General features: G+C 44.7%; 7 protein-coding genes across 7 annotated transcripts in view; 3 read left to right on the plus strand and 4 right to left on the minus strand.

The window, feature by feature from the left end:
* GMORB2_4742 (FAD dependent oxidoreductase) overlaps positions 1–1410 on the minus strand; it is a gene marked incomplete at both ends in the record, with an annotated part of 1821 nt that extends 411 nt beyond the window's left edge. Inside the window, 4 exons of the mRNA XM_035466716.1 lie at positions 13–630; positions 688–900; positions 960–1142; positions 1216–1410. Coding sequence (XP_035318129.1) covers positions 13–630; positions 688–900; positions 960–1142; positions 1216–1410 — 1209 coding nt within the window. The remainder of the gene's footprint in view (positions 1–12; positions 631–687; positions 901–959; positions 1143–1215) is intronic.
* Positions 1411–2164: 754 nt separating this feature from the next.
* GMORB2_4743 (Major Facilitator Superfamily) lies at positions 2165–3936 on the plus strand (the record flags this gene model as incomplete). Its single annotated transcript, XM_035466717.1, has 2 exons — positions 2165–3625; positions 3682–3936. 2 exons carry the CDS (start codon positions 2165–2167, stop codon positions 3934–3936), a joined length of 1716 nt encoding a protein of 571 aa, XP_035318130.1.
* Positions 3937–9111: 5175 nt separating this feature from the next.
* GMORB2_4744 (aldehyde dehydrogenase (NAD(P)+)) lies at positions 9112–11107 on the plus strand (the record flags this gene model as incomplete). Its single annotated transcript, XM_035466718.1, has 6 exons — positions 9112–9233; positions 9308–9509; positions 9579–9724; positions 9810–10203; positions 10427–10693; positions 10772–11107. 6 exons carry the CDS (start codon positions 9112–9114, stop codon positions 11105–11107), a joined length of 1467 nt encoding a protein of 488 aa, XP_035318131.1.
* A 376-nt stretch (positions 11108–11483) lies between these two features.
* Positions 11484–13499, minus strand: GMORB2_4745 (Transmembrane amino acid transporter protein; the record flags this gene model as incomplete). Its single annotated transcript, XM_035466719.1, has 10 exons — positions 11484–11696; positions 11766–11874; positions 11929–11999; positions 12064–12196; positions 12262–12397; positions 12465–12589; positions 12659–12856; positions 12922–13051; positions 13154–13284; positions 13339–13499. The coding sequence occupies 10 exons, from the start codon at positions 13497–13499 to the stop codon at positions 11484–11486; spliced, it is 1407 nt and encodes a 468-aa protein (XP_035318132.1).
* An 831-nt stretch (positions 13500–14330) lies between these two features.
* On the minus strand, positions 14331–15070 carry GMORB2_4746 (uncharacterized protein; the record flags this gene model as incomplete). The annotated part of the gene is made up of 2 exons (XM_035466720.1): positions 14331–14812; positions 14890–15070. The coding sequence occupies 2 exons, from the start codon at positions 15068–15070 to the stop codon at positions 14331–14333; spliced, it is 663 nt and encodes a 220-aa protein (XP_035318133.1).
* A 673-nt stretch (positions 15071–15743) lies between these two features.
* GMORB2_4747 (Asp-tRNAAsn/Glu-tRNAGln amidotransferase A subunit or related amidase) lies at positions 15744–17840 on the plus strand (the record flags this gene model as incomplete). Its single annotated transcript, XM_035466721.1, has 1 exon — positions 15744–17840. One exon carries the CDS (start codon positions 15744–15746, stop codon positions 17838–17840), a length of 2097 nt encoding a protein of 698 aa, XP_035318134.1.
* A 5279-nt stretch (positions 17841–23119) lies between these two features.
* Positions 23120–24714, minus strand: GMORB2_4748 (MFS transporter, ACS family, pantothenate transporter; the record flags this gene model as incomplete). Its single annotated transcript, XM_035466722.1, has 3 exons — positions 23120–23714; positions 23799–24244; positions 24439–24714. The coding sequence occupies 3 exons, from the start codon at positions 24712–24714 to the stop codon at positions 23120–23122; spliced, it is 1317 nt and encodes a 438-aa protein (XP_035318135.1).
* Between the last annotated feature and the right edge of the window lie 2708 nt (positions 24715–27422).

Genomic DNA, 27422 nt, shown 5'->3' on the forward strand with positions numbered 1-27422 from the left:
GGGGGTACTGACGAATGCGATGATTCCACTCCATCCTTTTTCATAATGTCTTGCTTCGCTCATAGAGGCTTCCCAGCCAGGCAGTTGAGACAAAGCAAGTTCTCGTACAGCTTTTGAAATGGAGCCGAAGCTTTTCTGGTTGTCGTTGATGAATTTCTCCGGGTATGGTCGTAGCCAGTCTGTGTACTCAGCCTGACCCGGATTGGCTCCTCCAAACAAGATTGACCCTCCCCGAGGCAGTCTGGGATTAATGGAGAAGAAACCATTATTCGTGAGAATTCCGTAGGAGTTACGCAGAGGGAACGGTTGATGGGAAGGCACTAATGGAATGACGTTGGTGCATATGTGAGGATAAGGGCTAATGAGGCCCTCCAAAGATGGCTGGACAGCCGAACTGTAGGCATTAGTCGCGTAAACAACCTGTGAGCATCTGATGCTCCCGCGAGATGTTTGTACGCTCCAAACCAGTGGGCTCCCTGAAGAGGGAACAACGCTTTTGGCTTCAGTATGTGTGTATAAACCGAGACCCTTCTTTAAATTATCACGCATAATGTGGGCTGTAAGCTTCCAGGGATTGAGGGTCGATGCGGGCCATGCATAGCAGGCCTTCGCATCTTTAATGAGAGTCAACTATGTTTACCATGTTAGCTATTACTGTACTGTCGTAAAATAGTAGTATTTTCCTACCTCTGCTGCAGCTTTGGGATCGTTGATTATCTTAATGTGTTCGGTTTTTCCACCAGCAGCCATAAAACGTTTCATGGCAGATGCTGCGGCATCTGCAGCCTCCTTTGTGACAGGGACGTCAAATGTGTCACCAACCCAGAGGTCGCAAGCAACATCGTTTTCCCTCACATAGGAAACCAACTGAGTCCAGGTTTGCTGCTCATTTTCCAGTATCTGAGAATGGCCATTAGCAACGGTCTGCCTTCTGGCTGTAGTTCAATATCTAGAAATACCTTCAAGGCTTGTTCATCACCAAACTTTTCCGCATACTTTGGGAACCCGCGCCATTGATCCGGTTTGCAATGTCCCGCATTTCGGCCCGTAGCACCAGAGCAAAATTGTCGGGCTTCCAGAACCAGAATTTTCTTATCAGGCCAAGTCTCGATACTATGGTGTGCAATAAGAGTACCACTCAACTATTGGTTAATGAGAATTTGTTTTAAGAATTTGTTTTAGGAATTCGTGGATGCAGCAACCGGATATACTCACGCCAGAGCCGATAATGACAATATCTGCCTCAGGTGGAAGGGTTGGTGCCGAAGAATGATCGAGAAGGGCATCGCCTTGAGCAGCCTCCAACCAGGCTGATACAGAGGACCCATCCTGTTTGGGGTATCCCGAGCGGCTCCTTCCTATGCTTGCAGACGTGGCGTCCTCATAATTGGTCGCAGAAAGAGAAGTCATCTTGTGTTGTAATATCTTTTCTCGTTGTGGCCCGTTTGTCTGCTTTTCTTGTTCGTGTATGATTTCCCGTTGTTTAGATCTTGAACGGGGCTGGTATTGAGAAAATAATTCGCGACTGGGCGAATGAGAGGTGTTAAAAGACCGTAGGGAAATAGGTAGTCTTATATTCTGTTGTGTGGTGACGAATTACGAGGAAATGTCACATCATTATGAGCTCGATTAGTCAAGTGATCAAGGCCGGAATATTGAGTAGCAACTTCCCCGTGTGCATTCGAAAGGAAGTCGGCAATCACCACCCCACTCCGCTCCGATAAAAAAAAGTCCTAATACGGCAGTATCGTCGGCAGCTGACATCAGGACGCTTTCTTATCAACGCGGTACTCTTCCCTCCTATTAGTCCTGTATGTTATTCCGGATGGTATGGTCTGATAACCAGCCGTTGCCTCGCTTCGAATTGGCACGTCGTAATCAATCTCGGGGTTGAAAAGCAACATCCCAGACTTGTTAAAGATAACGATCAATGCAATATGAACGATTTGCAAGGTCCCTTCTCTGATATCGTTCAGCAGATGGAAAGATTGGAAATGAGGCGAAAAGGAATAAAACTGCCTAATGGCCGGTATCTCTACCTATTAAAGAGCACCAAGTGCTACCGTCCGTTGACTCTCACCTGCTTCAAATCAATCTACATGCCTTGACTATTCTTATTTTTGCATACTTTGAAACTTGTTTTCTCTTTTTAACGCTGTCTAAAATGCCCAACATTGAAACTAGAGATGGCACTGAACTATGGCCACCCGGCACCGTTTATCTCGAGAAGGCGAATGCCACTGGCAGAGGCAAGGGCAAAATCGTCCTTCAACCACGGCCATCCCGCGATGTGAACGATCCTCTCAACTGGTCAACACGACGAAAATACTGGAATTTTGCGCTGGTCTGCTTTTACGTCTCCATGGTAGCAGAATGCATCAATGCACCAACGCCTACATGGGGCCCAATGAACAAGGAGCTTGGATTCAGTTACGAGATCCTAAACGACAGTTATGCTGCCGGATGTGCAGCTCTTGGGGTCGGGTCTATATTCATGATACCCTTCGCCCTGAATTATGGACGTCGCCCGTTATATATTATTACAGCCGCCATCCAATGTGGTGTCAGTGTTTGGTCTGCGAAATTGCAAACGCCGGCGGATATTATAGCGTTCAACGTGGTCCAGTGTTTCGTTGCCAGTCTTGCTGAGGCAATCGTTCAGATGACAATTGCCGACGTCTTCTTCCTACATCAGCGAGGGCGCATGAATGCCATTTATGTATGGACATGGCTACTGGCTAGTAACCTGGGGACACTGATTGCTGGCTTCATCACTGCGGCTCAGGGGTGGAGATGGATTTGGTGGTGGAACAGCGTTGTGTTTGGGTTCTCAATCTTACTGTTCTACTTTGGGTATGAAGAAACCAGATTCGTTCCTCCCGCTGTGGCCTCCGTCGATCCGGTCCTGGCGGATTCAGTCGACAAAACTGATGTTGGAGAGGATGCCAAGACATCATCGGCGGGTACAAAGTTCGTTATTAACGGAAAGGATGAGGCTCCAGAGGGGACATCATCGGACTTTCTAGGAGACCTAGAGTCTTCTAACCATGCGAGCCCACAAACCGACTTTGACCCCGCCATTCCAAAGAAAACCTATTGGCAGAAGCTATCCATCATTGATCGTGCCTCAGTTTCCTCGTCAATTTCTGTTTCTGTCATCATTCAACAGATGTTGCAGCCGTTTGCCATATTATTTACGATACCAGCAGTTGGTCACGTTGCACTTGTCTATGGGATCCTGGTTGGATTGGGTGACGTCATGTCGACTACAATGTCATCATTTCTACCGGAACCTCCCTACAACTGGTCCTCGGACAGCATAGGGCTGATGAGCGTCCCAAAAATGATAGGAGTCACTCTCGGTGCCGTGGTTGTTGGGCCTCTCAGTGATTGGTGGATCATCTACAAATCTCGTCGCAACGACGGTGTATATCACCCAGAGATGCGATTGTGGTGTGTCATTCCATTCTTGTTGTTTGTCCCCGCCGGAGCGCTTCTGTTCGGAATCGGTCTCTCCGAGCACCTTTCATGGCTCTCGATCGCGGTTGGGCTAGGCCTCTACAATTTCGGCATCGCACCGATCAATAGTATTGCGATTACATATCTTACTGACTCCTATAAAGATGTAGGTTTCCACCCTGTACATTGGATAAATGTTGATTGGAACTAATGAAAATCTAGATTATTGGCCCGGCGCTGGTAAGCGTCACTGTCATTCGAAATGTTTTTAGCACAAGCTTTATCTTTGCCCTGGACCCATGGGAGGCCAAGATCGGACTGAAATATGTCCTTGTCACTATTCTTCTTATAGTCTGTGTTATTCTTTCTGGGTTTGGTGCCTTTATTCGTTATGGGAGGAAGTTTCGCGAGAAAACAGTTACTCGCTATGAATATTATGCGAAGAATAATTCCCATGGTAAGGAAAGGCGCTCTTAGCATCACTACAGGCAGAAAACAGTATCATATTTGCATCTTTGGATGCGAGTGGTAGTCAACCTAGTTAATTCCTGAAATTCTGATTATCTGCCATTGCTAGCTTCCGGAGAGCCAAGGTCATTTTGCCCCACTTCTGTAAAATTCCTAAAATGGGCCCTGACAGCAGGGTGGCAACACGCCCTTGCAAGCAGGCATTAGTGCTGTTGTGGCACAAATGTGACATAAGGAGCTTCGAAGAAGGTTATGGATACCGGCCCCGGCAGAACTATCTGCCGGGCGCATAGAACGCACTTTATTATCCTCACTGCAAAATCGAGATAGCTTTAGAGATAGAAAGAAGAACAAAAACGTTATGAGATCACACAACAAGGCAGCCCTCGCACTCGTACTTGCCGGTACGGTGGTGCGAAGCCTTTTGTGGTCTCCCGAGAACGACGCACAAGGCGATGACGATTATCTAGCTAGCTATCGAGCGGAAATGTGAGATTGTCACGAATAAAGGACACTCCAAGGGATGATATACCAGTACCTGACTCCTCCCTCTATATAAAAATAGCTATGGGTTAGGGATTTCCTATATACCTCTACCTAAATAATGTCCCTTAAGGAGACACACATAAGAAACATACACATAAAAACAAGCTTTGGATGCGAGATGTATGCGAGGGGCTTGTGTCGGATTAAACAGCTGAATAAGCCGCTGGAAGATGTTATGCCGGTCTGATTAGAGTTCTTCCCTAATAAAACGAAACACCTGTATAGTCACTATTTCCCTTGTATATATAGCAACAACACACATTAATAGGAAGGTTAGTAAAAGGCCTGATTTTAAATCTTTTTCTATTATCACATTGGTGAATAATTATCTAGATAAATGTGACGATTGGTACGACTCTGTGCTACAGGGTAGTCAGAGAAGTGTCGGTTTTATGTTGGCGAGGCCGTCAGGGCGTCTAACTAAGCAATAAGGCAGTCATAGTCGCAGGTGCTAATTGTGGAAGGAACTAGGGTTCTAAAAGAAGCGTTGACTATTGTATTGATAGCTAGGTAAAGAGTGACTAGGCTATGGAAATGAGGTTGACTATATACTAAGCGATCGCTAAAGGGATGCAATGATCGTGAAGAGTGATCATTGCGATCGCTAGGTGATCGAGGTGATCGCTTAGTTAGTGATCGCTACGATCGCTAAACGATCAAGGCGATCACTTTTGTTGTGTGTAAGTGGGAAAGACAGTGATGAGTAAGAAAATTGTGGGGTACACGTGAAGGTCGCATAACGGGCCGTAACAATAAATCTCCTCCAATCCAAAACCCTCAACGAGGGTTTTACCTATATTATTCTGCCATTCAGCCTGACAGCTTTACCCTATAAATAATCTAAAGAACGCTAAAATACGAATTATAATTAAGGACTATTTTATGATAATTAAGCTAACTAATATAATAATCAAAACTAAAGAGGATAGTAACGCTATCTAGGCATTTTACAGAGTAGAACGGCTTATACTAGACCTATAGAACTAGATATAATGTGTAATAAGTTAAAGGAGACTTACTATAAATATAGTAAGAAGGGGCACTATACCTATGAGTGCTAATGGAAAAACAAAGATTAAGAACTATTATTTAAGAGAAAGCGAGAATTTAATGCCTTTACTAATTAAACATAAAGTAGATACATTATCATGTTTATTCTTAAAAAAGATAGAATGCTATAGTTAGTTGCAGATTATACTTATAGTAAGGCTACTAGATATAAAATATATAGAGAACTAAAACTATTACTAGTACTATTACAACTATAGAAATTTGTTGTATTTAGGTATATTATAGAACTATAAACCTTGAAAGAACTAATAATAAATATTACATATAATAGTACTTTCATTCTTTCTAATAGACTTATAAAATATACCTACTTTGTACTATGCAAAAAAAACATCAAATGTAGAACGATTTATATATATGTTTCTCACAAAAATATCATTAGCAACTGTAGATTTAACCTAGAAATATACTAAATAGTGTTGCTAGGATTACTTAGAGAGAAAGTAAAACTTTATATTAACTATCTATAATTAGTATACTCCTAAATATAGAAAGAACTTTCCTTTATTCGCTAAAGAATAGTAAAATACTATAGTAAGAAAAGATTAATCTTCTAGAAAGGGGATATAGTCTACCTACTCTAATGAAATTTTTAAAATATATGATTAAGCTGGAAGTTTAATTATAAGAAACCTACACTATTTAAGATTAAAGAAGCACCTTTATATACTAACAATAAACGATTATTACCCTTAAAAATAAAGATATACCCTAATTTTTGTATATTACTAGAACCTATACTATAAAATGTAGAATACTAACTATATATTAAAGTCTAAAACGAGTATAAACTGGAATAAATTATTAGTAAATGATACTATAAAAAGAAGTATAATACTTAGTGAAATAGAAAGGGTATAACGACGCTGAAAATATATAAGAACCCGCTAGACACCTTAATAACTACCCTCGCTTTATATAATAGTAATACTAGAAACTCTAGAGCCCTCACCAGTTAAGGTCGACTCTTAAATGATATCTACACTGAAAAACGATAGGTATAGCTATTATAGAAAAACTATATAACATAAAAAGTATAATAATAAGTTCCGGCACCGTCCTTATCGAATCTAGCAATTAAAGACATCTCTATTTTTTAGGTTACCCTAAAGACACACAAAAAGTATAACAATAGCGCTATACTATTAGATGATAAGAACGTATTAATCTTAATATCTAAAAACATCCCCCTACTTAATAAAGGACGTTTACTAGTAGTACGCTATACCTTGTACTGTAACTCCTTTAAATTAATACTATAAGATACCGCTTATATTATCCTCTTAAACTATAAAACTTTTCATTTATAGAGACACTTAATTTTAGCGAACATCTAGTATATTACGACCCGTTATGTGGCCTTCATGTATACCCTACATTTTTTCTTACTCATCACTCTTACATTCACTTATAACACCCACTCCGTCCTAGATTATAGTGATTCCCTACGTGGCTCACCACGATCCCCTAGATAGATCACCACGAGCTATACCGAAGCTCACTACGATCTAAGGGACCTAAATCCAGTATATAGTTAACACTATTTCTATAGCCTAGTCACTCTTTACCTAGCTATTGATAATATAGTTAACGCTTCTTCTAAAACTCTAGTTCCTTTTAGTAGTAGTACCTACGACTATAACTGCCTTATTGCTTAGTACGACATCCTAACTATCTCGCTAATATAAAACGACATTATCTCTATCTACCCTGTAGCTCAGAGTTGACCCCAACGTCACAGCTATTAAAAAGACTAGGGGTTGGTATGCTAGATATTAAATATAGCTACTACTCTTTTAATCTGTACTATCTAGATTGCTAGGAAAGAGCTTAATAATCTATTATTTAATATCAAAGTTAAAATATCGATTCTTAATAACTCTACTGGCTAGTAAGAAAAGTGGGGTGGACTAGAGACTGTTGAATAGGAACTTTAATCCTATCCTATACTGTAATATTATGCTATTAAGTATAATAGTGCTTATATATATATAAAACAACCATATTAATAGGCTAAAAAGATATATATAAGGTAAGCAGGAAGGCCAAATAGAATAATTATGTATATTTTAGTATTCAAATATGTAATAAGATCTATAACTACTGATAAATAGTAGGTGATTATGGCTAATAGCTATTATATAGTAATTAAAGCATTAAATCTACTATCATAATTTTCCTCCGTTTTGGTAGGCGGGAAAGTTGAGCTATCCCTATGTTATTTTCTAATAAGGACGGCGTCGAGTCCGACAGTATAGACATTAATATCAACATATAAGCAAGACTTTATGAGAGGAACGGTAAGGATTATAAATAGCAAGAAGGTATTAGATATAGATAGATAATATAATGTCTTTATGAATACTATAAACACTTCCAGCTTATATTTAAATAGTAGGTTAGGTCATTAGTAGTTGTCATACTTTTATCGTTTATTTTATCTATAGCTTAGGTAAAAGGGACTCGACTATAATAATCTCGGATCCGTCCCTCCTAGTATAGACAAGAACAACAATCAATACACACATATCAGCGGGCATACCACAAGACACACTAACAAGAAACGAACATTCCTCTGGCTTACAGATGGCCATAAAAGGGAATGTAAAGGTGCTCATAGCCTACTTTCCCCGAAACCCACCAGGGAGGGGACGTAATGGGATAAACGTGTCTGCATAAAGGAGCTAGAATGTTGTCGTTTTCATCCCGAGTTTGCTTTGCATTTTTGATACATTGTGTCGTGTGTTAGAACCCAAGTCCATTCTGTCTACTTGCGTGCCTATAACGTGCGCTCCACGACACCCCTCTCATACTTTATACAACCCTGTCGCATGAGAGTCCATAATGCCAAACGTCTAGACGCTGAAAGTAGAAAAAAAAATCTATAGTAAACATAGAGGACCCTTAGAATAATATTATATCCTAGGTAACCCCATGAGGTTGTAAGCCATAGGCTCACTTTGGCGCCATCCTGCATAAGCCCTGTCTTTGTATTTTATTCTCACCCTTCTTGTAATGTTGCATGTGTGGTTGACCCCCCCTCCTTTCACTGACACGTGTTAGACGCTAAAAAGTCTACGGTTGAACATAGCGATGATCGTAAATACAAAAGAAAAACTATCTGAACGACGTCCTAATTCTACCTGCTGATGGTAGCGCGTGACTGCTGTTGCTGCCATGGAAATATACCCAGGGACTACATGTACGATGTATTATTCGATACACATTAAAGACGACAAATGCCTATTTCGAAATGTTTTGTGATTAAACCCGATTATAAGTGCACCAGCAGCGGGCTTGATGGTCTCTGACAGGCATGGATACTTGAAGAGTGGAAGTTCGGAAATCCGCTAGATTCGGGATTCAGCGACGAGACAAGCGCGTAACATCCTACACAGAAACTCCACATGATCATCCAGCCTTTACCCACCAATCAAGAAGAGTCGTTACGGATGTAATAATAGAATACGAGCGAGCCCCAAGATTTGGCTGTGAAAGATCTCTCACAACCGCCTTCACCTCCTCTTTACACACTCAAATCTCAAACCGTCACGAAACCAAGTAGAAATGCCGTTGTCCTTGGAGATTACACTACCCAATGGCGTCAAATACGACCAGCCAAACGGACTCTTCATAAACAATCAATTCATACAGGGCTCGGGGGATGATTTCACTGTGGTAAATCCCACGTAGGTCCCTATGCTGCCTTGCGTTGCCTCACTTATGTGTGTCGGACCCTGAAGTATTGACAAGAGATTATCAGAACTGAGGAAGACATCATGAGTCTGAAAGGTGCTTCGGAGTCAGATGTCAATTTAGCTGTTTCAGCTGCGAGGATCGCGTTTGAAGGTGAATGGGTTGAGTTACCTGCTGCTGAACGCGGGGATCTACTGTACAAGCTTGCTACCCTTGTCGACAGGGATCGCGAGATCATCGCCGCCATTGATGCTTTCAACAATGGAAAGGTCAGTTCAATCATTATACGACCCGTATCTGTGTCCTGACAATATGTTGATGTACCTTGTGGCCTTCAGACGTATCACGCTGCTTTGAACGGGGATATCTCGTGCGCTTACAGCGTGTTCAAATACTATGCTGGCGCTGCAGACAAGCTCAGCGGCAGCACAGTTGAAACGTCGCCGTCAAAACTGGCCTACGTTTTGAGAGAGCCGCTGGGCGTGTGTGGTCAAATAATCCCTTGGTGCGACATTGTCTAACAGTCGGCTCCTAAGACTTAATACAGAGATGAGAACTAACTATCATAGGAACTATCCTTTCATGATGCTTGCTTGGAAGGTTGCACCAGCGCTGGCGTGTGGAAACACTGTTGTCCTGAAACCCGCTGAACAGACGCCCCTTTCAGCTTTGTACTTCGGAAAGCTCGTCATCGAAGCAGGCTTTCCGGCCGGCGTTGTCAACATCATCCCAGGACTGGGGGCTATTACCGGAAGATGCCTTGCTGAACACATGGATGTTGACAAAATCGCATTTACAGGGAGCACTGCTACTGGACGTGAAATCATGAGATCTGCAGCTTCGAATCTCAAGAATATCACACTTGAATGTGGCGGTAAAAACCCAAGCATCGTCTTTAGCGACGCAGACCTTGATCAGGCCGCAAAGTGGAGCCATGCCGGTATCATGGACAATCAAGGACAGGTTGGTCTAACGAAAATCCACAGCACCTCACGAAAGAGATGCATATCTGGAGACATGTCTAGATATGTGGACAGATGGAAGGCTTTACTACTTTCGACCCTCGTCTCTTCTGTTGAGCAAGTGCTCTCACCGCGACGTGCATTGATAAGAGAAATGCCTGGCTTTCCCAAACATACATTTTCCTTTACCATTTTTGAACAGAAGATATACTGATAGACTCTAGGTCTGCATTTCGACTTCAAGAATCTACGTCCAGGACAGTGTGTACGATGAGTTTCTGTCTAAGTTCGTGGAGGTCACCAAAGCAAATCATAAAATTGGAGACCCCTTCAACAACACTACTTGGCAAGGGCCCCAGATTTCGAAGGCGCAATATGAAAAGATATTGTCCTACATTGAAATCGGGAAACAGGAGGGGGCACGACTCATATATGGAGGCGCCAAACATGGCAACAAAGGATACTTCATTGAGCCGACAGTGTTTGTAGACGTGAGTCGCCCGTTTCAGCAAGGAATCTTGCTATTCCAGCGTAGCTGTTCCGATAGATGCTGACATCTTTTGCTCTAGGCAACCGAAAATATGAGAATTGTCAAAGAGGAGATCTTCGGGCCAGTTGTTGTTATCTCCAAGTTTAGCACGTTTGAAGATGCCGTTGCTAAAGCTAATGACAGCTGCTACGGCCTCTCTGCAGCGGTTTTTACTGAGAATATTTCCAAAGCGCATCGGTTGGCTAGGAAGTTGCAGTCCGGGATGATATTTCTAAACTCATCCAGCAATTCCCACTTCGGAATCCCCTTCGGAGGATACAAATCTTCCGGCATAGGCCGCGAGCTTGGACAGTACGCGCTGGACGCCTACACTCAAACGAAAGCTGTCCATGTCAACCTAGGCCATCGTTTGTAAGCATGATATAGCGCATCGAATCCAGTATTCCAAAAGAAATCCCGAGTACAACTAGATTGAGGCCATGGAATGTAACGCAGAAACAAAATATCAGTCTAATCGTAGTTTGGATGTTTCTAGGAATTTGTTGATCATTGATATGTACCCTTAACCTTATGGTTTACTGATACATGGTAAGTAATGATTATCAGTGGCCCTTTGCGAAGTAGAGTAATGGGGGCGTTCACTAGACATTGCGTGGTATCACAAGCACTATTTATCCATGAGAGCTTGTTTCTAGCCAGCGGCCACGTAATTTAATTACTTCGGATGTGTGATACAAGGATATGTGTGTTTACAAAGATATTTCAAACAACTCATCTATTATCCAGATTATCTAGATAGTGGAAGAACAAGAAAAGGCACTTCCGACTGTTCCAGATGCATAGGCGTTGATGATACTCTGAACAGTAGTGTAGGTTCTAACAACAGTGATGAAAAAGCCCAGTGTAGCAGTACAAATGTGAAGCCCACACAACGCCATTTTGACCTTGCTGAGCTTGCGGAGCTCCCAGTCTATATACAGGCCCATCCAAGCAGGAATAATGAGCTAATGTATCATCGTCAGTTTGAGCGGTCTACCGCTTAACGGGATAAATTCCTATAGGTCGGAACTTACACAAGTCGGTGCACAACAAAGGGAGCCGATGAGGCCAACGAGATAGCTAAAAAACGGGACAGCTTCAGCAATTATGAAAGCTGCCGTAGTGATTCCAATGGTAGACCCCCTGAGAAATATGTTTAGTTAATTGGTGAATTAATGTGTGAGAAGAAGCACTTACAGCCATGTTACCCAGTGAGTCACCGTGCTATCCTGCAAATGAACAGAATTTCGGAGAATGCGGACAAGGAGCTTGAGATGTAGAAATTAGCGCAAAATATCACAACTACAGATAGCAGGGATATTTAGAACTCACGAATTTTGCTGCAAGATGTACCCATAGAGTGGATGTCATGACGAACCCTGGTATAGAAACGCCATAGGCAACCTTTTCAAGAGTTCCGCCAGCGCTGCCTAGTGATGGACTTGCAACATATTGTCCACAGTAACTGTAAATAAAGCAATGTCAGCTTTTATTTCCTCTCCAGATATATCGTATAACACAGGAACTCACATATAAACAACCGTGCCAAATGAGGTATAACAAGTAGCTAAGAGCCCTTGGGATGTGAAAAGGGCTCTGGGGAATGATGAGGGGTTTCTCATCTCAGCAATGACGGGCATGAACGTCGGAGTTGAGCCGAAGCCAGCTGCCATCGTTTAGAAGTCGGATTAATTTTCAAAGCTCAGGTAGTATATGGTGGTACTCGGACGCACCAAATAGGTTAATTGTGGCGACCATGCCATTCACGAAACCAGGAGATCCTACTGCAACGACATCCATGTCGTAGGGTCCCTGCTGAGGAGCAGTAGCGGGCCGCTCGACCTGAGTGACACCGACACTGTACTCGCCAGATAGTTCGTTAGAAATGACCGTGGACGTCAAGTGTAATATGCATATATTGACTTACACAACAATAAAAACAGACGTAAAGATACAGGCGAAGCCGATCCATGTAAGGATAGCCAATCTGCCCAACGTTTGAATGCTAGCAACAAGTGCAGTGCAAATTGCTGCAACCAGGGTCCACACGACAGCGCATACTTTGTAGCTTGAGAGGGTCTGAAAACCTTGCGATAGACCTATGAACCCTGATCCAGAGGCGAGGCTGTGGATTCACCACCTAGTCAGCTGAGAAACAAAAGCAGGTCGAGGAGCGAGCCCAAAGCCTACATCCACGTAAGAAGGAAAAGAGAACTGGTGATCTCGCGGGCAATGGGGCCTCCCATAACAGCAGCAGCATCGGCGATGTTGTGAACACTGGCATGCTGCATCCGGAAGATGTACATGATGTAGGCGTAGTCTGTCGGAAAATTCAAAGGTCAGAACCTACTGGATTGTAGACCCGGGGGGAGTGGAAAGTTGTCTTTTTCATATGTCGGAACCGACAAGCCTGAATACTTACAAGTCGTTATGGCGCCCCAACAAGCGAGGAGGATGATCCCAGGTCCATACCCAATAACACTAAAAGCAGATGGGATTGCCAGGACTCCAGTGGCAAAGCAGAGCTTGAGGAGGATTATGGAAGTGCGGACCCTGGGGGTTTAACTATTGGTATATGTTCATCACGCCGGAGAAAAACGATCCTACCATCCCAGAGATCTGTACTCTGCTTGTTGAAAGATCTCGTCATTCCCTGATATAATACCATTTTTACTGTCAACCTCAGGGGACGCATCGGGACCACCCTCGGATATCTTCACTGGAGAAAATGATCTGTGGATCGACTTCAATTCTTGCGAAGGAGGCATTGCGAATGCTACCTGTGATCGTACGATATCTGTGGCCGTAATGCGATGAAGGATATGATGGAGGATGAGCTAGTCAAGTCAAACTTGTCTGGCAAACGTGTAAATATCCATGGAATAGTCAAATATCAAAACAAATCCCATGAAAGCGTGGCGAATGGAATTTTAGTATATTATAGACATATATAAAACATACAATCGTGCTCCCAAGCAGTCAAGAACATGGTTACTAACGTTCAAAGATGGGTTAGTGCAACGACCTCTAGAAACCGACATGCGCATATCTCTACAACTGGGCAGTCAGTAATACCACTGATACTTGGACATGGAGAAACCCCCCATGAGATAACGTTCGAGCGTGGCACAGGAAACCCAGACCCATTTTTAATACGGGGAAGGCAAGGGGCCAGGCTGGTTGGAATATTATTGTGGAGTATGACCGGGGATGCGAAAAGCCGACGCTAGCGGATATCCGACGACCACGCCAACAGCTACGATCGGGCTAAGGCACGGGATGGACCCCGCTATTTTCACAAATTTCCTGTTTAGTATCGTAATGGTTTGAGTTAGGAACTACGCGTAGAATGATATCGGCTTCAAATTTGACACCCATATTACGTCAAAAGTATTCTAGCTATATTGGTTGTCTCCGTCTTATGAGGAGGGCTGAAGGGTTTGGCACATTACTGGTGGCGATAATAGGAAAACCTGATTCGGGATATTATTTCAATCTACACTCATCTTTGAATTGCGTAATTTGCCCATCTACTGCCTGTCTTTCCGGTCTCCAAGGTACATGCCAGAGATCCTTAGGCTCCCCGCAATTATACTTATTCAGTCAATGGATACTGCCCTACTGATGTAATTTGTCGGACCAATTTTCACCTTTTGGCCCTCAGAGAATCTCCCACTAGCCTCTATAACCAAGCTCGCGTCGACGGCTTGAGGAAGGGTTGCTGTATCCCCGGACTCAAAAGTCACGTTCCATACGTCTTTCCCATCAACTGACTTGCGGTCCTGACGCCTTGCGGCTAAAGCTTCACCAGAAGCCTTGCGGATGGCTAAGTAGATATTGCCAACTCTGGCCACGAAGGCCGTTCCATCTTCACTTTGAAGGATCCACGAGAGCTCGTTAGGGTTTTTCTTGGCCGTTATATCTCTCCAAACCTCCTCGTAGTCCGTTGGTATATTTTCCAAGTGAGGCGCGGGCGTTGTTCCGATTTCAAGGTCGTCCCCGTTAGGAAGTTTCTCAAAGTGGGCATCATCTGGAACAGTAAGGTCCAGAGAGTCGATAATATGAGTCCATCGGAACGTTGCTGGGTAAAAGAGTACTTAAGTGAGCACGACTGCATGGAGGCTGGGCTTAGGGGCCGTATAATGCAGTGACACTTACGCGGTTTAGTTTTAAGGGGGATTCTCTCGCCTGCTCTGCTCCATTGTATGGTCTGATCCTTTTTACTGACGCGCAAGTCAACAAAATACCCCCCTACATTGAGGGCAACAGTGTCTGAGTCCTCGAATGCTGGGTCTGGAAGCCAGCGTAGGCTGATGCGTTGTACGGCTTGCGATGGCATACTGAAATGTTGGGTCTGATGCGTAGAAGGGGTTCTCGTGGAAGAGCTACTAATGTAGTGAAAGAAGGCATGCAAGGCTATTAATACGTATTACGTTGAGTACGCATAGTGCTGTAGTGGGGTTTGAGCGCGTCAGGTAGTAGTGGTTTGTCAAAGCCTACGCCATCTCCTTAATGTACGCTGAGAACCAGACCTACAAGGCCTCTTGTGAAGTATTACTATGAATGAATCTAGGTACATTCCAATAAAAGTTGCTTATTGTGTTCCAGTGACAGGTCTTTCAAACATCCCCTCACTTGACCGTTCCTTGCTCCATATATCAACGTCCAATTAAGAGTACATCGCATGGTGGAGTAGGAAAACACGCCACAAATCTGTGGTTACTTTCTCGGAGTGGATCTGGTAGACAATACATATGCCCTCAAATCCCTTCTAGTCTAACACTCAACGACGCGAATCTCCACTTCAGTTTGAAGTACTTAGACCTGCTGCCCCCCAGCGTATTTTCAACTCCGTCGGTAAACATTCACCGTTCCTTTGGTTGATAGGAAATACATCGCAAGCCTTCTGCGTGCACCGGAACCCCAGTTCAACTTCACTCCAGAGCCTCTCATCGCCAACCAGTCAGTCTCTAAGAGCTACTTCCGGCGATCTTGCAGCCATTTTTGCTACTATGACGACACTGAGCATCGTGGAGGCATCTATTGATGACCTAAAGTTCGCTCTGTCATCCGGTTCCCTCACGAGCGTCGATCTTGTCGCTCGATATCTCCGGCGCATCGCTCGTTACGACTGTCGCGGGCCATCTCTCAACGCCGTCCCTATCCTCAACGAGAGAGTGTTCGATGAGGCTGGTAAATCAGATGATAGGCGGGCAGCTGGGAAGCCAGAATTAGACTTGGAAGGCATCCCGTTCACTGTCAAAGACAGCTACAAGGTGAAGGGAATGACCGTTGCCAGTGGTTCCCCAGCCTTTGAAAACCTCGTCGCCAACGACAACGCCTTCACTGTCAGCGCCATTAAAAATGCTGGAGGCATTGTTCTTGGAAGGACCAACATGCCACCCATGGCTTATGGCGGCATGCAAAGAGGGATATACGGTCGCGCTGAGAGCCCCTACAACCCGAAGTACCTAGCTGCTGCTTTCGCGTCTGGGTCCTCTAACGGCTCTGCGGTTTCGACAGCCACATCAATGGCGGCTTTTGGTATGGCAGAGGAGACAGTCTCATCTGGACGCTCCCCCGCTTCCAACAATGCGCTTGTCGCGTACACGCCTTCGCGTGGCTGGATATCCATCCGTGGAAACTGGCCCCTGTATCCGACATGCGATGTCGTTGTGCCACACACAAGGTCAATGGACGACATGTTGACCCTGCTCAAAGTCATTACCGCCGACGATTTGATCACTGAGGGCGATTTCTGGCGTGACCAGCCCTTTATAAGTCTGGAAAAGCCATGGGGTGGCAAGCACCTGTCCCCCACCTACTTCCGGGACATGGCCAAGACGACATCTCTCAAAGGCCTTCGCATTGCAGTCCCAACGATGTACATTGGCGGGGAAGCCCCGGATGGTGCCACTCCCGTGGAAACAAGTGCAGGTGTCATCGAGCTTTGGGAGGGGGCCAAGAAAAACCTGGAAGCCTTAGGTGCTGAAGTTATCGAAGTGCCCGACTTCCCAGCTGTCACAGCTTACGAGCACCCGGATATATTCATCTCCAGCGAATCGGCAGCTCGCTTGCCGCACAATTGGAATTGGTACGAGCGTGGCCCATTGGTTGCTCACGGCTGGGATAAATTTCTACGTAGCAACCAAGATCCCAATTGCTGCAGCTTGTCAGACGTCAAGGACGAGTTCGAGATTTTCCCGCTGACCATGCGCGGCCCGGCTGAGTACAAACACCTACCGACTGAGAACTCCCTGCATTGGGGAAAACTGGCGGGTTATGTGCAAGAAAACCCTTCTATGTACGAGTTGGAGAATCTGGAAGAGGCTGTGAAAGCTCTTGAGGCCATGCGCAAGCAACTTTTCGATGACTATCTCGAACAACTTGGGTGCGATATGTTCGCCTTCCCTGCTTGTGGTGATGTGGCCGAAGCCGACGCGGATGTCAATGAGATAAGTGCCGATCTTTCTTGGAAAAATGGCGTATTTTATAGCAATGGCAACCGGGCACTACGACACCTGGGCATCCCGTCTGTGACAGTTCCGATGGGTGTTCTTGCAGACAAAAAAATCCCTGTTGGACTCATGTTTCTTGGCCGTGCATACGAGGATGAAAATCTCTTACGCTGGGCCAATGCGTTCGAAAAGAAGACACGTTTGAGGGAATCTCCGATTCATACACCGGCCCTAGAGTCAGACACTATCCCATTAAATGGACATCCTGCGCCCTCTACTAGGGCTCCAAGGCCAATCCTGATGATTGAAAAGTGTTCCGTATCTACCCATGATCAGAGCGCGGGAATTCTCAAAGTGGAAATTCAAGGTACGATCGAGATAGTGGATGGTCTTGGTGACGCGAAGCCAGTGGCTGAGGTAATAGTGGATGGTCAAGATGTTTCTGCCGACCACGTTGCGATCAAGAAATTAGCGTGCGGGGAGGCTCATAAGACTTTTGAGCTGAAGGCATGGACTCTAGTTCCCAAGCCATTGATCAGGGAGGGATGGGAAAAGACTAGAGCACCAATCGCGGGAGAGAAGACCATAGTGGTAGTGTTGGCTCGGTCATGCGCAGGGGGTTTACCTTCTGGGTACCTGGGATTAGTGTAGCGTATTTTTAAGCTGCACATTATTTCATAATACGTTTTGTCTTCCTCTTTTATCTCTTTTTCCGTCTAAAAACATTACGAAAGACGACAATGGTAAACCCTATACGTGAATTTGGCATTGTAATACGTTACCCAGTTTTCTACCCCTGTGCATGATAAGTGCTAAACGTCCGTACTCGTGGTGGCTAGGATGCGATAGAGGCAATCGACTTCCTATTACCTTGAGCAGTCTGACTGACTGAAGGGGGTTGGTGAGTGGGGCGAGGCATTTGTGTAGTATTATTAATAATATTAATACCACAGTCGCGGACGTAGGCCCAACGTCGTGGGCCATGGCTTGTCAAGTCGTATGGCCCTAGAGTTTCTCGGCTCCATAAAACATAGTATAGCCCTTTATTTGATAATAGTAATTATGTAAATCCAGAACTTCTTCCATCCATATAAATGTTGTAATAACTGGGCAATTTTTATCCTTAGTTTAGCCTATGCCTATCACCAAACGACTACAGCACTCTAGAATCCGCAAACCTCCCTCCACCCCCCAAATAAAAGGTCGCGGCGTTCTGGGGAGCTGCTTCTATATTTGATTTTCCTGTTTTCAAACCGATGGATTCTAGCCATAAACCGATGAAGACAAAGAGACATCAGTCCACGCCTGCTTGCGCTCGATGCCACAGGCTCAAACAAAAGGTAAATTGTATTTCTATTCCCTTTTTGGCACCAAGTCTGACATTGCCGGGTTTGGGACCAGTGTGATAAGGGGGCTCCAAAATGCACCCGATGTGTGAAGGCTGGGGAAGATTGTGTTGCCATAAACAGGCAAACGTCAAGTGAGATCCCCCGAAGGTATGCTCTACCCAATTACGGTATCAGAGTACTTGACAATGCAATTCCCGTTGACAATCTTCGTTAGTCCTCTCCAGTACCTTGAGCATCGTCTAGCTGAATGCCAACGTCTCAACGCTGCAACTATGGACTTAAACCCAGGGTACGTTGATGCGAATCAAATCAATCTACCATCGGAGCAAGCAACAGAGTCCCCTCCGGCGTGCAACCATGCGAAACTGGCCCAGATAGTCGCCGTTTCAGTAACGAGCCGTTCAACACTGCGTGTTGTAAAATGTCACACAAAGCTACAGTACAGAGCGAAGCTATTCTACCCCTCAGAAAGACCGCCCTTAAAAATCCCCATACATGGAATATACCATGAGTTCCGTTCACGGGCATCTGGAAGGGCATATGCTAGCCCGTTTCCCCGTGTTACTTCCGCAGATATCCCCATTTACGTCGCACGGCGCCTTTTCGACAACTACAGAGATGATTTACTTCCGCGGTTTCCATGCTTCGATGATGACGACTTGGTCAATCATTTCAACAGATTCTACAGTCAGAGCGGTGTGCAGAGTGTCGAAGATGATATGGATACGCCCAACGCTCACGGCTTTATTGTGTCAATGGTCTTGGCAATCAGCTCTCTTACCTCAAAGAGCCACGACTTTCAGAAAGTAGCTGCTCTGAGTGAGTCGCTTCTCTCAGATGCTATGCGTCATATTGACGTCTTGCTTCGGAGTTCGTCCATTCTGTCATTGCAGTGCTTACTCCTGCTCATACAACTGGCGCTTTTACTACCCTACGCCGTCAATCTCTGGTACCTGACGGGTGAATCGGTGCGCATGGCTGTAAGCCTTGGTTTACATCAAGATCCGGATCTAGGGGTAACCGATAGCTCGAGCATTATTTATGCCGAAATGAGGCGACGATTATTCTGGGTGGTTAGTGATATATAGTCATGTGTTGCGAAATGACGCAATAGGCTGATTAAACCTATGCAGGTATATCAAGTCGACAGGACTGTTTCTATTTCATCAGGATGTCCCATTTCACTCAGCGATGAGCACATTACGACAAAACTTCCCTATAATGGCGGTGATCCACAGATGGATATTACCGAAGGGCTCAGATTGGCATCATTGCGAAAATCAAAAGAAAGGCTATTTTTATTCTGTACACGCATCTGTCTACTCCAATCTGGAATCCATGGCGTCCAGTTCTTTGACCAACCTATACCAGGTCAAACGAATGAAAATAACCACACCAACTGGGTTTGGAAGACACAGGAATTAGTCCAGATTCTCGCAGATCAAATATCGGTTGATGCACATGCTGAATCATCAGCGGCCGTCTGTGCGCCCTACGAGTGCCAACTACTACTGCACCGGCCATGTTCAAGAAACATAGCCGTTTCAGAGACGTCTTTAGTCCTTTCTGTGAAGGCGTCCATTCGGCTCATCGCGTTGTACATTCAACTAGCATCAGCTGGCGGGGCTGTCATGGTATTTGAACATGCCAACCGCGCATTTCAAGCCGGAATGGTTCTTCTCTATGCTCTGCGCAACCATGCCACCGTTCTAGATACTTCTGGATTGTCGACTGCTTCTTCTGATACTCTCGAAGATCTCGTAAGGTTATTTAACCTTCTCTCTATCCGGTGGCCTATCCTTGAAGACACGGCGAAATACGTCCGTGAGTTGGTTGATACGAACCTTCGAAATCCGATCGGTCACAACGGCTCTGCTTACGATATGAATGTACTCGAGGAGCTTGACTGTTTAGTAACACAACGCCGACTCCACAGCATTCACCACCGCAATATTCCATTCCCTCCCCCGCGAACTTCATATTCACGAACTGAGGACAGTGTATCTTTATTACCGCAAGATCTCGTCTTGGATGGAAATCCGGATGCTTCCATCGAAGACGAGAACTGGTGGCGGGACTTCATAAACGATGAATTCCATGCGGAAAACGAGAACCAGAAGATGGATTTGGATATACCCCCTGTTTTTCCTGAATCTGTGTCCAACTTCCGACTACAGGATATGACGTCCCAAGGCTCACAAAACCCCCAACAATTCCTACAGGCCCCCGAATCTAACTTTGAGGATCAGCTTGATTCCATTATACAAGCTCTGCCTGCTTGTAGTTTTTGTCGGGATCGACGTATCAGGTGTCATCGCCAACTTCCATCTTGCAGAGAGTGTCAACGATCTTCTCGGGAATGTGTCGTCTATGACCCGGTGCTGGCGCGCAATGTGCCCCTACGGTATGTGAATTGTAATAGAAATCTACTTTCTACACGCTGGTTTCACTCGATTACTGATCACCACCACCGTTCAATAGACAGATTTGCGGTCTCATTGATCAAATAAGAGCGTTTACTGTTCGATCGCAGCCTGAAACGGCCATGGGACAAAGGCTATCTCATGCTTGTCATGGAGTTGTCATTCCGGCTGGGAAATCTGCGCAAAGACCGCTGACATATGGGTTATTGGACCTCGAGCCAGCCTTTTCTGGACTTTTTTTCGGACCTCCAAGTTCTTTAGGATCTCTACTACGGTTGTTGAACCAAAGCCCCCATTTTGTGGTTCCACAAGATCTTATCGATGCCAGCCGTTTGGGGATTGGCGTTCAAGACCAGTGCAGCATGGGTCAAGACATTGAGAGACCCCCAGCCTCTACGGCAACTCGGCTTTTTAGCCTCTTCAAACACTCTGTCAATTTGTTCTTTCCGATCTTGGAGAAGCCAGTGCTTGAACAGATCTTGACCCAGCACTATGAGAAACCCAGTCCAGAAATGGACGAAACGACTTTGGCCTCAAATCCTGAAGATGGGATATTCTACTTGGTACTTGCCATTGCTGCACACATTGGCAAGGGCAACGAGCCCTCTTTGGCATCGAACGCGAAGGCGTATTTCCATAAAGCCATGTCTGCGTTTACTGTAAAATGCGATCATTCATCCAGGGCGGCCAACATACTCCTTTTTCAAAGAACCTTACTGGTCTCCGTTTATTTGCTTTTGAGCCCCGAATCAGGAGATGTCTGGCGTCATGTTGGGTTCGCAATTCGTCTATTTCTCGACCTTTCGCATCGACCATCGATGGAGCAAGATACAGACTATTGGCTGTTCTGTACACTCACGAGAACCTTGTATTGCCTTGAGAGGTACGTGCATCATGAAAAATCAAGCTTTCATCGTAAAGCGCTGACAAAATCTCGTAGTTCAGTGTCAATTGCCTTTGGCCGGCCAACATTGCTCATCATTGGGGACGATCTACGTCAGGTATAAAAAGAACCCCTTGAAAGCGTAAGAATATTTTGTACCTGAAGTCTAATATTATTTAGGAACTCACAAAGCCAGTTATGAATACCTTTGACGAACAGGTATCAATTTTCTCCTATCTCATCTCCCTCCTCAGGATGCAAATAAACAGTGCGGTCCTTAAGGTGACTCCAAAGAATGCCAGCCATGCGCAAGTGGATGCTCGAGAGTACCGCAAAGCACTTGATGAATGGCTAGCTCGTTGGAAAGAGGTAGTCGCATCTGTCCCCCTCGCCAAGGGAAAACGACAGCTCGAAAACTGGGGTAATCTTCACTACTACCACGGCCTGTTCACAGTTTCGCTGCTGTGGCCTACCCCCGGAGGAAAACCGACAACAGTCTGTGGAGAAATTTGCAGGGCATGCCTACGCTTGACCCAACATCAGCGTTTGTTTGCTAATGCATCTTCAAATGTCCTTGATGGGAATGAAATGGCCCCTGTAATATTCCCGATTAGCTGGCCCACGGGTCACCTAGTTTTGCAAGTGGTGTTGTTGCTGATCGGGAATGATGGGCAGTATAACAACGATGTAGATAGTTACAGGGAAAGACAAAGGGTAATTTCGGAAGCCCTCTGTCTACTCTCTATCTTGGAGGCTGACCCTTCAAATCTCTTGACAGGTCAAAGCTTGGCAGTGGAAGAGCTGTATAAGCTACATCACTCCGAAGATTTACGTGGCGATGAATGGGGGGGTAGTTTGGATTAAGCCAAGGGCCCTTTCCCAAGAAATTTCATCCACCCTGGCCTGTGCCACGAGTCAGAATCTTCCCACATGATCATCTAAATGTTTTGTGGCTAGCAATGTGATGTCGCAATTGTCTTTCGGTGGCAAATACTAGATGACCCCCTCCTGTCCTGGTATAAAGTGGAGGGAACCCCTCATATTATCTTATGCTTGGGCTTATATTCAGGCAAGTCTTATTTCTTTGCGTTACTTTACGTGTGCGATATACAAGAGGGAGTCGTATGGGCACACTACTACCATTAGTATTCGGTTTGTGCTAAGCATTGTGATTTAAAAAGATGATTGTTGTGCTCTAAGAGCTTCTTCCCAACTATTTCTCTCTTTGGGAAAGAGGAAATTCTGCGTAGAACAATCCTATACACAGGGACCTGATCAGATTTTCTCTTCCTGCTGTTCATACTCAGTTTCCTCCATCTCATCCAGTCTCTCGAGCTCTTGTAACTCGAAGTATCGCAGTAGAAGAACCCAGATGCACATGCCACAAATGAAACCCAGACTTGCCTTGAAACCTTTTCCGAACTGCGGCGCATCTGTGACAGGGTATAGGAATTGTTGAATCACTGTAGTCAGGGCAGCGCCGCACGAGTTCATGATTGCCAAGGTCAATGCCCTTACTTGAGTATCCCCAGAAGTCAAAATGTTGGCCCATGAATAATATAGGGGTGACAGTGGCCCATCTGAACCAGCAAACATATAGGAAACAATTCGCAGGCCCAGTGGGATATCCCAAATGACGAGACAGATGGTCCCGAAGAGCAGAATGCAAAGGTTAAACACGATTGCCGCCATTCGATAGCCCGTAGCGTCTACATATATGTTAAGAGCCATCGACAAGACAATATTCCAACCGTTGATAGATGTGGGAATATTGTTCACATCATAGAGTGACCAATGGCGCGTCGTATCGGTTTTCAAGTAGAGCTGCATGACAGTGTTCGCAACTTTACCCACTGTGGTGTTCCAGAACCTGGTCCGTAGTTAGAAATAAATATTATTGACCCGCATGGTCGGGTACTCGGTATAATTGGAACGCATGAGGGCAAAAACTTACATCCATAGAATTGTCAGCATATAGAGATGCCGTGACTTGATCGTACGGAGGAAAAGATCCCACGTGAAACGGGTCGTCTCTTCACGCCCGTCCTCCACCAGGCGCTGAATGCTTCGCTTCTTGTCTTCATCCGAAAGGTAGAAGGCCTTCGTATTATAAGGCGTGTCTGGAAAGAAGATAAAGCCAAAGATTGCAACAATGACGGTGATAATTCCATCGATGATGAAGACCCATCTCCAAGCGACAAGCCCATTCTTCCCATCAAGGCCTGCAAGCACTGCGCTTTGAAGATAGCCGCTAACCATAGAGCCAACGTATGCCGCACATGAGAAAACCGCTGTGCGCTTCCCAATTTCAGACCTTTTGTACCAAGATCCGAGGACGAACTGGATGCCTACGAAGCAAGACCCTTCGAGGAATCCGACGAAGAATCTCAACGGATACAACTGAAGCGAAATATTAGTACTTCATAGAAGGGACATTTGCGATGATTGCATATACTAGCCTGGTTAACATTGGTGACAGCATATGTACCAACAGTGAGTACGGCCCATAGCAGCTCAAGGCCGGGAAGTAAAAGTCTTGGTGGAATCCATGTCAGAAGGATGTTGGCGGGGATTGGACCCAAAATTTGTCCCACTGAAAAACATGTTGTTGCGAGGTTATACTCCGTGCCAAACATTTTGAGGTCTTCACGCATGCCACTGACGTATGCATTGCTCAAATTGGCCTGATCCAACCACTTAGTAAAGTACGCGAGGCAGCCATAAGTAAGGATGAAGAAATCAATTTTGAAGAGCAGCCATTTCTCGCTAGAGGTGGTGCCTTCAGGACACCAAAGAAAGAACTTGGGGCGGTCCTTGCCATAGAAGGACGAGAAGACATGCTTCAAGAAAAAAGAAAAAGAGAGCGTCATGACGAAACAATCCACGGTCCTTGGAGATTATACATGGGACAAATAGGACTGGGAACGTGCCATCTATTATACTCATGAGAGACGGGGGCCATAGCATTAAGGGACGATAAGTCAGAACTAGGATCCCAGTCAAACCGTTGAAGCGTTATCAAGTCGGCTGTTAAACTAACCTCTACCCGCATATCTTCCGCACTTTTGTATTGTTATCTAGCCCAATTAATCGGATAGTAGCCTCTCCCATTGATTGGGGAGTCGGGCAGATATGTATGCGACACACAGTATGGAGTATATGAGGGAAGTTGACTAGGTTTGCTGAAGATATGGAAAAGCACGGCTACTTAGATTTGCCTATCGTGGCGTGGCCTTATACCATCGCATCCACCACTCATGCGCGCAAAGTCTAGAAGAAAAAAGGTAAATATAGCATAAAGGGGGTAGTAGAGAGGGCTGTCTTTAAAGACAAAATAGTATGAGCATGCAGTATGCCATGGCCTTGTTTAATACGACGCGCATCTTCATATAAATATAGACGATTATCGCCCGTCAAGTATACAACCGGTTTCATGTGACTAGTTGACTTATCTTTGCCTTGGTTTATGTTAATCGGAAATGCTCTGAGGTGGATCAAGTTTTCTTAGATAAAGCACGGAATATATAAGTCAGATGAGGAGATAGTAGAGTCGGGTAATCCGACCCACCATACACGATGTGTGAGGGGGGACTTCTATAGAAAGCACACGAGTGATAGATAAGAAGAGCCCCACGGCCGAAATGATTATAGAAGTGAGGCCACACCCTTAAAATGCAAGTGTGTTTAGAATGTCACACAATTTTCATTTCCATCATTACAACATTCTTCTTAGAAAATAGACGTCGTTATGGCTGCAAGAACCTCTACAGTCGTTGATCTAACTGTTGTTAATCCAACACCTGTCAGTGCTCCTCTTTCATCATTTAAATTAGAGCTAAAGTTGTTGATGACAAACAGGATGAGAGCAAATTGGTCTTCTTCCATTCTGGATCACAGGCCACTTATCGAAAGGTGTCGGATAACCCAACGTCGTTCACCTCTATTCCTGTTATAGATCTTTCGGGAATCGAAGGTGATTCTATTGAAGCCCGGAAGCGAATTGCCAAAGAGATATACAATGCATGCCATGAGTGTGGGTTTTTTTATATCAAGAATCATGGCATTCCGGAGGATGTGATTCGGGAAACCTTCCAGCTTTTGCATAGATTCTTTTCTTTGGATATCGACACCAAGATGGATGCCCATATGCATAAGTGCCTAGCAATCCGAGGATATGAGCCAGTCCTAGAAACAAGGCTTGATTCCCGAACTAAAGGGGGTAGGTGCAGGATCAAACCCTCTGTGAAACACTTTTGCTAACAATTCGTATAGATGTCAAAGAGGCCTTTTCAATGGGCGACTGTGCGATTGAGCCAGAGCAAGACTATATAGGAAAAATGGGTAGACCACCCCCGTCCAACATTACCAAGCCACAAAATATTTGGCCGAAGGACGCGCCTTGGTGGCGGGAAGGACTCTATCGATACTACAACCATGCTTTCCCCCTTTCAATGAAGCTTGCCAAGATACTCGCGTTGGCATTTGGATTGGAGGAGACTGCCTTTGATGATATGTTCACTTTTCCTATCACTGGCATGAGAGCTCTGCATTACCCTCCCACTCCAGTGGAGGATGGGGAAATCAATGTTGGATTGGGCGCCCATGCTGACTTTTCCTGTAAGTTCACCCATATCGCAAGTGAAATAATGTGCTGACACTCTTTTATATAGGGCTCACGCTTGTTTTACAAGACAATGTCCCGGCTTTAGAGGTCCTAAATCAAGACGGGATTTGGGTTGACGCTCCTCCTAAGCCAGGGACAATTGTCTGCAATGTTGGCCAATTCCTAGAAAAACAAACGAATAGCGCTTTTCTGGCGACCGTTCATCGTGTTCGGAATAAAACTGGCCAGGAGCGATACTCGCTACCATTCTTTTTAACAATGGACCCTCAAGTCACCTTCGACGTCTTGGATTGTTGTAAAGATAAGGGCAAAGATAAGAAATACGAGCGCATAAATGTTGGGGACTTATATATCAGGAGGGTTCTTCCAGCGAGGCCTAAACACCCCACAAGCATCAAGTACAAAAATGTTCCTCAGGAGCAGTGGAGATATGATATGCTTCTCTCTTAGAGCGTATTTTAGATTCTAAGTTGAATGACAAGTGGGATTTTATATATAAGTCAATGCACTGGCTTTTAGAGCACCTAACATCCTAACATCCTAACATCCTAGATCCGCGCATTTTGATATTAAAATGGTTTTTTTCCTATATAAACTCTCGACCTACATATCCGGACAGGGGGATCAAAATGGCTACATTAAAATAATCTATAACTTATAAGAAAAATGCGTAAAAACTTTAAGATATATTAATTACGGTAAAAAAATAAGTATTTCTATATTTTTAAGCTATATATCTATAAAATAAAGCTAGAATTAGCTATTAAAGTTGCTAGCGCTAAGAAATAGCAATCGTGACAACTAATAAGATAATAGGTCATTAAGTAAGGGTAATAGGATACGTACCTTATACTAAAAAAAAGTAGGTACGTACCGGTTTTTTAATATTAAAATGGTACGTACTGGCTATTTTAATATTAAAATAGTACGTACTAGCCATTTTAATATTAAAAT

Source organism: Geosmithia morbida (assembly GCF_012550715.1).
Source record: "Geosmithia morbida isolate 1262 chromosome Unknown scaffold_23, whole genome shotgun sequence".
Taxonomy (NCBI): Eukaryota; Fungi; Ascomycota; class Sordariomycetes; order Hypocreales; family Bionectriaceae; genus Geosmithia; species Geosmithia morbida.